Source organism: Hipposideros armiger, unplaced genomic scaffold (assembly GCF_001890085.2).
Source record: "Hipposideros armiger isolate ML-2016 unplaced genomic scaffold, ASM189008v1 scaffold_333, whole genome shotgun sequence".
In the NCBI taxonomy this organism is placed as follows: domain Eukaryota; kingdom Metazoa; phylum Chordata; class Mammalia; order Chiroptera; family Hipposideridae; genus Hipposideros; species Hipposideros armiger.
The window spans coordinates 1,480,120-1,490,269 of NW_017731683.1; the positions used below are offsets into that span (position 1 = coordinate 1,480,120).

The window sequence follows — 10,150 nt, forward strand, 5'->3', positions numbered from 1 at the left end:
GGGAAGAGCGCAATGATGGTGCCAAATTGGGCCAGTGAAGCAACATCCTCCACAACTAGACTGAAGAACAAAACGACAACAACTTGTCTGTTCCCCTTCCCCCAATTCCCCAGTGCTGTTCCCATCCCCCCAATTCCCCAATTAAAAATCTTAAAAAAAAAAAAAGAACTTTGCACAGTCCCCAGTATGTAGTATGTACTCAGTAAGCACGAATATTGTTATTAGCTTAAAAATACAAAACTTGAGCCCTTCATGGACAGAGAGGAACTTTCATTCAATTTCACTGCGACAGACATTCACCAAGTGGTGGGTTCTGAAATGGGAATGTTGACAATGGCATGGGCCCAAGCCAGGGAAGTGATAAAGGCAGCCAGGTGTGCCCAAGACTGGCCAGGACAGACCTCGCAATCTTACATTCCCAGGTTGGAAGGAACTTTGACCAGGCCCACTGAAACAGACAGTTACGTCAGTCCCACAGCAGAACTACAGAAGCAATGCCCCTTTCACAGACAGAAACCTGTGACTCCTTAGGTAACATTTGATGTGTTAGGAAAGAGATAAACCAAAGATATTAATAATTTATGGATTAAATGGCAGTAGTAAAACAAATCCCACCACTAAGAATTTTTCTGTTAACCACAGTTAGGCTACGGATGGAATTTGCTTAGAATTAAGGGTAGAAATATATGAAAGCAGTAGTTATGGGTCAAGAAAATGGGTCACAAGGCTCTATGTAAAACAGTATGTTCTTCTCGCCGTCTCATCAGACGGTGTTTAAGGCTGTGGTGAAGAGGTTCAAGGTTGAGAATTAGATGACCTGGGGTCAGTCTTTAAATCCACCCCAACCAATTCAGCAATACCCATGGTAACTCGTTTCCTTGGGCAGGGACTGTTCATTGTGAGTCAGTTCCTATAAACGAGCTAAAAAAGCAGAACAGGTTTAAAAGAAAAGAAGGAAATGAAACAATGACAGTGTTCTCTGGCCGGTTTCAGGCTCTTTGGGGGCTTACCCTCCTCTGTTGTTCTTCTGCCTTTCCCCTAAATTTGCGATTTTAAACTCAAATCCCTGCACAGGCCAAGCAAGTAACGTGAAGCAGTGCAGCAGGCTGCACCCCACCTGTGTGTCCTGGGACTTCTTTGCCTGGAGTGACGTGGGGCAGCTTTTACTCAGTTCCCCCCCCCCCCAAAGACTTCCCACCTGGGAAGTGGGCATGTGTTGCCAGGTGTTTCGTTTCCCAAGATAAATTTCAAATATAAATTTATACGTGAAATAACCAGACTTTTAAATAATGGTAACTAATTCACATTTCTTTAAAAAAAAATGTACAGGCCAAACAAATTATGTCACGGACACCAGTTTGGGCCTTTTGCTGTCGGTTTCAGTGTTCCAGGAGCTCTGCCCCTGAGTTATCTTCTCTTTCTGTTGACTCTTCCTAGAAAACCTCATCTGCTCCCATGGTTTCAAATACCTTCTCTACGCTGAAGCCTCCCAAATTTATTCGTAGTCATGGCCTCCCCTCTAAACTCCAGACTCCTAGATCTAGCTGCCAACTCCACGTCAACCTTGGACTTCTCACAGGCCCCTCAAACACAGTATGTGCAAAACTCAGCTCTTGATCTGTCCCCACCTATTTGGCAGCTAGTTTCTCCAACTCAGTAAAAGTTACCTGCATTGTAGAAATGTAGGAGTTCCTCTCTCTTCCTCTTCCTCTCTCTCTCTCTCTCTCTCTCTCTCTCCAGCTTTAGGCAGTGCTTCGAAAACCCTTTCCTGATAAATACCTTTTTTAAATTACATTTATTGGGGTGACACTGGTTAGTAAAATTACACAGGTTTCAAGTGTGCATTTCTATGATCCATCACCTATATACAGCACTGTATGTTCACCAGCCAGAGCCTCCTCTCTTGCTCTTGTCCAGTCCATCACTTTTCTACATATCCTTCTAAAATATTTTTTTTTCAGTTTGTTCCTTTATCTCCATTTCTATTGCCACAACAAACCACTGTCATGTTTCATCTCTTCTGGTGCATGCAGTAGCTTCCTCAGGGCTACCTCCACCCTTTGACCTACCGATCTATTCTTCACATAACAGCCAGAGTGGTCTTTTGAAATATTAAATGGATTGTATCACTCCCTGTTGAAATTCTCTCAGCGTCTTTACAATGCATGAAAACCAAGAGAAAAAAGTGTGTCAAGTAGGTATTCTACGACTGTGTCAGATGGACTAAGAGGATTTTTTTTCCATCTGTAAAGCAGTAATAATAGTATCTACATCAAAGGGTTGTTATAAGAATTCAATAAAGACCAATGTTATTTTTGCATTACTGTTATATTAGCCTTTGCAGGGAAAGAGGTAAAATTCAGGGCACATTTACATTGTTAATAGCTACTTTACACTCCCCCATTAGTACCACCTACAGAGAACCTACTAAATGTTTTAGTGATGTTTTCATTTGTATTATCATGGTCTCAAAGTAAAACATCTGCCTTGGATAAAGGATAAAACACTGCTTTTAAAAATTATGGAATAGAGCAAGTTCAATGAAAAACATAAGGCATAGTAAAGAATAATTTCAAATGTCTTCAGATCAATTTTTAAAGTTTCGAGATGTTAAATGATTAGATAATGTGATTGATGAAAATGTCGCCTCATAAAAACGGAACCATTTTTTTTGCAAATCCCTGTTTTTATTGATCTGAATTCATCTTTGCCTTGAATTGAGCAGGACAGTCAATTTCCAAAATAGCATCATGAATTCAGCAGCCCATAGCGATGGCAGTCCCTGTGGCCCTTTTTGTCTTTTACTTCACACATTTCGATTTAGAGAACACCGTGGTGAGAATGAATCTCTGAAATCTGCTGAGGCTCGTGGCTGGAAAGCCAGGAGTGCAGGTGAGAAACTGCCGATGAAGGTGCAGTGGGCTGTCTCTATACCACTCCAAGTCAGCCTTGATCTGTGCTGCCTTTTTTTAGTCTAGATGGAAGTCATAATATCACTCTATGACAAGATCTTAACTACCTCAACATGAAATAAAACATATCAGTGATTATCAGAGCAAAAATACTATAACCATCAGTGCTCTTCAGTACTTAGACATTCCATTTGGTCTTTTAATTGCATGTTTCTCTTTCAGGATAATGGAACATACAAGATCTTTCGGTTTTAATGCTGCCTTTTATGCAGCAGAGCTCCCCAGGCTCCCCTGTTCATACTCCCTAGTTTGACTCTGCATTCCAGTCATGTTTAAATACGATCTGATGTCCATCTAAGGGCTCCCTGTCACCTCCAGACATCTGTATGTGCTATTGCTGTACTTAAAATGTTCCTCCTTCTCATTCATCTGGATAACATACGAGTTACTCTGTAGGACTCACAGTAGACATCACACCCTATGGGAAGCCTTCTTTGACCCAGCAAACAGTTACACAGCCTCCTTACTTGGTCCTGTAACACCAGATGCATCTAGCATAGTGCTTGTCCCATAGTGCTGTGCTTGACTAGCTAATGGTCAGCCTGCCTACTGGACAGTAAGCTCCTTGAGGAAAAGAATTGTCTCTCTCTCACCTGTATCCCTTGCATCTAGCACAATCCTTAATACATAGTGGAGACTCCTTATGTCTTGAGTGAATGGATGATATTTGTGCATTGCAGAATGTTTGGGAGTAAAACAGAAAAACAATTTTAAAAGAAAATGGCTATAAATCCCAAAACCCAAGACAACTCTTAGCATTTTTAGCTTCCTTCCTCTACTTAACTTTCTCTTTCAAACCCCACTGCATGAAAAGCTTTAAATACTTCTGTTTTCACTTAACAGTATACTATGAGTATTTCCTTATGTAACTACAAATTCTTTGGAAACTTTAATGGTTATAATGATAAGATGTTCTTTATAAGTAAAATAGCTTATTCAGATAGTCTGTTGTTGTACTTTGTTACTTGCAATGTTTTGTTGCCATACATAATGCTTAAATGAATATTTTTACTGACTATTTCTTTATTATACATTTAGGAAATGAAATTACTGGGTGAAAAGTTCACAGTCCTACATGCACTCTGTCAAAGTACCTACCTCCATGTACCCTTAACTGTAATGCTATCTTTTTTAAAGATTTCATAAACAAAAAATGGTAGCTCATTTTCACCTTATATTTTAGTCATTTATATCATACTCCTCTGTGAATTGTATAACTGTAACCTATGCCAATTTTTCTGCTGGACTGTTAGTTTTTTTGTATTGATTTAAAAGCTCTCAATATGTCAAAAATGCAATCCTTTGGAAAATTTTTACAAATATTCCCAGTGAGATACAGGTTTTTTTATCTTATTTTTAATATGTTAAACATTTTTTTAATTTTATGGACCTTTATCAATTTTTTCTTCTGTAAATTGCTCAATTGCTTTCCATGCTTATATTATTAGATATGTATTTTCCTGCAAAGTATAAATGTGTAAGATACATCATCTAGGTTTATTAGTTTCTTGGTTTTTACCTTTAACTTTTTGACCCATTTAGAATTTAGTTTGGACACTTGTGTGAGGTGAGGCCCTAACTATATATTTTGTTTCTTTGTTTTACAAAACAGCCAGTTTTTCTAATGCCTTCTCTTGGCCGTCAAAGAAATGAAAAGCAATTGTACTGCAATAACAAGCATCCAAAGGTAGAGCTCAGTGTTCACCATGAACTTTGCTTTCTCCTTCCAGGTGAGCAGGAGCCAGCTGTCAGCAGTGACTCTGACATCTCGCTGATTATGGCAATGGAGGTTGGACTGTCTGACGTAGAACTTTCCACTGACCAAGACTGCGAAGAGGTGAAATCTTGAAATGGCGAATCCAGAAAAAAAGGGCTGGTAGGACCCCAGGCGAAGGAAGGAAGGCGTGCTCCGAGACATGGACTGGGCACACACACTTCCCAAACACCTTGGCATCTCCAGGGTGCTCCGCTCAAGAATGGTTCTGAAAAGCAATATCCAAAGTCACATCGATCAGATGCAGTGTCTCTATCTCTACAATGGCCTTGGCGACTTGGAAGTCAAAAGCTGATTTTCCTTCCCACATCCTTGTAGACACACTTCGGAAGCTCCTAAAACAGACTAGAAGGAGACTTTTAGGACTTCTAAGATTCATTTCAATTTTCTCCAGGTCTTGTTGTCTTGTTTTGGAATTGCTGTTTGATTTCTTTGGCCATTTCTTTTTAAAGACTGTGTGTAGCCTCCTCTAGGTCCAGTCCTCTGTTTTCCTTTTGGCTCGCTCCAGTTTTTACATAGAGTTCTGTTTAGAAGCCCCAGTTCCTGATGTGATCGGTTTATATTCCATCTCTGAGATGAATGGCCTTGACCTCTCAGCATGAAGTGCGCATGGCTTTGGGAAGTGCTTCAGCACCCTGAAACAGTTGAAGGCCAGTTTTCATTAAGAGTCTACATTCTTTTAAATGGATCTTGGAAACCCCCGCTGCCAGAGACCCTAACTCTAAGCTCAGAACCTGCCGAGGCCATGGCTTATTAGCTTCAGCTACGTCACACTGGCTTCCACTTGCCAGGCTCTGGTGAGGGCCCACGTGACAGGAGAAGGACGCTCTAGAGAGGCACTTTAATTTGTCTGGATCTTACAGCCTTTGGCTGAAATTCCAAACTGAGAAGTCCCCTCCAGGGCATCAAGGCCACTCTTGTTGGCTGCAGGGCTTGTAGCTGGGACTGTGAGCCTCCCTCGTTTGAGACCAGATATCCCAAATTCTTCCTGAAAGCAAAATGTCTGTTGTACTGGCTTTCCCCAGGCTAGAACAGGCTCTGTTACCTCAAGTGGCTTCTACAAGAGATGGCGGCTTCGTAAAAGGTCCAATCAACTTTGAGTCCAGTGTCCATCACAGTGGAGGCTGCAGCAGCACCTAGGTGGTACCCTAATTCCAACACACTCCTGTTACACCTCCCAGACTTCGAGGAAGGACTCAAGTACACCGTGGCAAATTGCCCCTTGAGTGCATCTAGATACCAAGTGAGGAGGGAGGTGTGATCTGATGAGCCCTTTGGTCTAGAAAGCACAGCCTGGGAGTTGGTTAAATGAAGTTTCTCCTGACTGAGAGAGACAAAGAGGGAAAGGAAGAGAGGTAGCAAGTGAGTACTACAACCTGCCGGCGTTTTGAGACCGTTTATGTTTATATTATTTTTTTGTAACTATGACAGACATGTGCTATTTTTTTCAGTGGGCAAGTTTGTGATGCATTTTGAGCCTCCCGATGCAGACAGGACTGAGGTAGCAAAGTTTCTCTGGGCAGTCAAAGATCAGCACATCCTCTGTAAGGCCGTGATGCCACGTGGCCTGACTTAAAAAGGAAGCTTTACTCCCTGAGTCCTCTACACATCTGATGAGGCTTTCCCACCTCTTTAAATGAATACTCATCCGAAAACAGAGTTTGGTTCTGCCGTACAACTATGCTGCCTGCTGAAGCGTGGAGCGCGTGGCAGGGGGGACCCCTGGCTGCTGTTTATAAACCACCTTTAACCATTTCCTATTTGATACTTTCTAAGTAGGCAACAAGGCAAGGAAAATGAGGGCCACCTTCACAAATGTCACATCTCTGTAGGAGTCTAGCGCTTCCTGTAATGAAATCCCGGGAGGGATGAAGACGGCGCTGAACCAGGAGTCAGGAGGCCTAGGTGAGCCACGTGTTAGCTGGGCCTCAAGGTCTCCGTCTGTAAAGGGGAGGAGCTTAACAAGATGATGCTCAAGGCCCCTTCTGGCCGGCAGGCCACCAGTGAGCATTTTGCCAGGGGGATCCAGTGTTTGCAGAGAGCGATGACACGTAGCCAACTTTCCACCGTGGGGCGGCAGAGTTGGCTGGACGTGTGACATATAATAACAGCTTTTGAGATTTGGCATGCCTATGTTGCTGAGAATGAATATCTCAGTGAGTGAAGTTTTAAGTCCAAGAAGGAGTCATTTGGTTTTGCCTTGTTTTAAAACCGCTGTTGGTTAGAGAGTTTGCAGTCTCTGGACACCTTCAAATCCTGGTTCTCAGTGTGGAATTCTGACTCTCAAGATGCTTCTGTTTCTTAGTCAGCATAGGCCTGCATCACCTACATACTCCTTCAGTCAGCTTTGCCCAGAACAAACTCTGGTATTAACTGAAGTCAAGCCAAAGTAGGAGGATAATGCAACAGCAAAAGAAATACAAATTGTGTTCCATACCCAGAGAGAAAATGCCCTTTAGATTGCATGGTCCTCTGTTTGGTGAGTGTTCTCTCTTCCTGCCAGTGACCAGGTAAATCAGGAATTGGTTGCACGTGGCTGCAGCATCCTATAGGATGCTGCGTAGATGATGAGGGGTCCAGATGGCCCATCTGAAGCCTGTGGACCGACCCCACAGAGGTTCTGCTGCAAACCCCCTGAGCCTAGGAGTTTCTCCACTTACCAAAGGTTTGTTCCTAGAGGACTTTGTGACTTTGGTAGTTAAAAAGAAAGTTTAACCAGCATGAAAAGGTTCACAAGACATGGAAACAGCCCTTCTCCAATGGCGTTCCTCAGCACCTCCCACCAAAGACCTGGGGACCTGGTGGTTCACAGAGGGTGTCAGAGGATTTGGGAACCCTCTAGAAGTATATGCAAAGTTGATGTGTATTTGCAGATGTGCATTTTTCTATCATGAGTGTCTAGACCAGCACTGTCCAATAGAAATATAATGCAAGTCACACATATAATTTTAAGCTTTCTACTGGCCACATTAAAAAAAGCGAAAAGAAACAGGTAAAAATAATTTAATAATATATTTATTCAATCCAATATTATTGTTTCAACATATAGTTCATGTAAAAAGTATTGGTGAAATACTTCACATTCTTTTTTGCACTTAGTCGTCTAAAGCCATTGTGTAATTTACACTCACAGCACATCTCAATTTGGATGAGCTAACAATTGGACAGTGCAGGTCTTGACCTTCTCCAATAGTCTCACAAGATTTCTTTGACCCTTACAAAGAAAAAAAGGTTAAAACCTAATTACCTCCTGAAAGAACTAGACTTCGCTCGAGTCGCCTAATGAGAGAGGCCCAGAGATCCGTTTGTTTTGTAACGAATAAATGCCCAGGCCGCCCTTTTTGAAATTTTCTGCTTGACCTTTCTAACCACACCACTGGTGTCCATTTCCATCTACTGTTATTTCTCTGACCAGTTGTCTTCTAAAAAGTCACACAAACCATGTTGATTTGGTGCTGAAACAAAATGACATCCCTTACTTCTACAGCAAACCCTTAGACTGATGTGGGGCACTCGGGAGCCAAAGAGAATTCCAAACTGTAGTCTTTCAACTTTACCTCAACCCCTAGCTGTCCTTCTCGCTGATTGGCACGTCTTTTCCCAGTCCTGGTGCCCCCTGGGGGTTTAGGAGGAAAAGGTGGGAAGTTATATATTGACTCCAAATGCAAGACTTTGTGTGGCCTTACTGAGAAAAAGTCTTTGGGGCTTGTGACCGTCCAGCCTCTACTTGGTGAATTATGACTGCCTGGCAACAGCCCAGCTCTCGACTTGAAGTCATCACCCCCCCTCACCCCGAGGCTGCAGGTAAAAAAGGAGCATTTGTATTGCCCCAGAATCATTTAGAGTCAGCTCTAGGAATGGCTACCTCCTCTGTGACTGGTCCCTTGGGGAGGAACTGAGCCCTGGTCGTGAATAAGGTTTCTGAATATTGATTTAGTCTCTAGGGTTTGGTTCACCCCTGAAATGTCAACTGCATCATCTAGGCAGGAAGAGTGGAGACTTTGAGAAGGTAGAAAGTTACTAGTGGAAAAGGCACCTACCTGTTCTGACAGTAAGGATCGTAGCCAGGGAGGCAAGTCTCTGTCCAAAGAGGCTTGTTTGTTTTGTCCTGTGTTCAGCATCCTCATTCTGGTGGAAACATCTCTGGACCTCCATGGGTCTGGATTTGGTCATATCAAAAACCATGGCACCCAGTGGCTATTTCAGTTAGTGCCCTGGCATCCCTGTGGCTGCCGTGCTTTGAGAAACTGAAAATGCTGACAGATAGCCTCACATTGGACTTTTTCTTATTTGCGAGTTTTGTTTAGATGAAAAGTCTTACAGAGCATACAAAATAAATGGCATTAAGTTACCCATTGAATGTATCACCTTGACTGAAAACAAAGAAATTCCATTAAATCAAAACTCAGAAAATCTGGGATGGAGAGTTGTATCCTCTATGGAGTGAGGCCCCAGCCCTCTGTGATACTAAGGTTCCTGAGGCGTTTTCTGGTAGAATTTTTTCTACGTTCTCACTTAGATTTTTTTTCCCTTTTCTGTCTCTATCTCTGGTTCTCTCTGCCTGCCTGTCTCTCTCTTTGTACTCACACGCATACACATTCCTCTCCCATCTTTCAGAACAAAAAACCTGGTGGCTCTACATCTATAGAGACATCATTTGGGTTGCCATTGTTACCGTTGTTGGTGTTTTCTTTCTATTGCGTGGCAATATTTATTTTTGCACTTCAGATGAGGAAAACCAGTTTACTATAAAAGCAAATTAAGTTCCTCTGTAATGGAGCTAGCCGCATTTTCACTTCTCTTGTCACTAATTTTATCACAGACCGTCTATAGCTATTGCCTTTTATTCCAGGCTTCCTTGCCAGAAAAACCTCCTCAGTAAACAATGGCAAGATAACTCCAGAATGCTGTCTAGATTTATTATCTTCCGCCTCCCGCATTGGTGATCTTCCTGGTCCCCCCACAGGCCCCCAGGGTTAGGATGTCTTAGAAACATGTGTGGGCTGTTCGGTTCCCGATGGCCACTCGTGCTTCTTAACATCGTAGCACAAGAGCTTGCTCTTCGTAAGTGACCTGAGAGGCCACTGCTTCCTTAAGACTGAAAAAGAGATGCAAAGAAGCCATCCTCCTAAGGTAAGGGACACATGGTACCTCATGCACTGCTCTGTGTCCCGGAAGTCCCTCGTCCACGCTATTGTAGGGCCAGGACTGAAGAGTACATTTGGTGATCGCAGTTAAAGGGCGGTACAAATACTCCACTGCAGGGAGTCAGAAAACAGGACAGCAGGATACAAACATGGATGCTCTTCCCAAATAAATGCTCATCCCCTGGTTTAGAGCTGCCCTGGTTTCTCTCTCTCTCTCTCTCTCTCTCTCTCTCTCTCTCTCTCTCTCTCTCTCTCTC

At 42.8% G+C, this 10,150-nt stretch overlaps 1 protein-coding gene across 1 annotated transcript in view; it reads left to right on the top strand.

The window, feature by feature from the left end:
• The window catches only part of RNF150 (ring finger protein 150), a 195,952-nt gene extending 185,809 nt beyond the window's left edge, over positions 1 to 10,143 (top strand). The window contains exon 7 of the mRNA XM_019661047.1: positions 4,703 to 10,143. Within this exon, the coding sequence (XP_019516592.1) occupies positions 4,703 to 4,821 (119 nt within the window). The 3' untranslated portion in view covers positions 4,822 to 10,143. The remainder of the gene's footprint in view (positions 1 to 4,702) is intronic.
• The last annotated feature ends 7 nt before the right edge of the window (positions 10,144 to 10,150 follow it).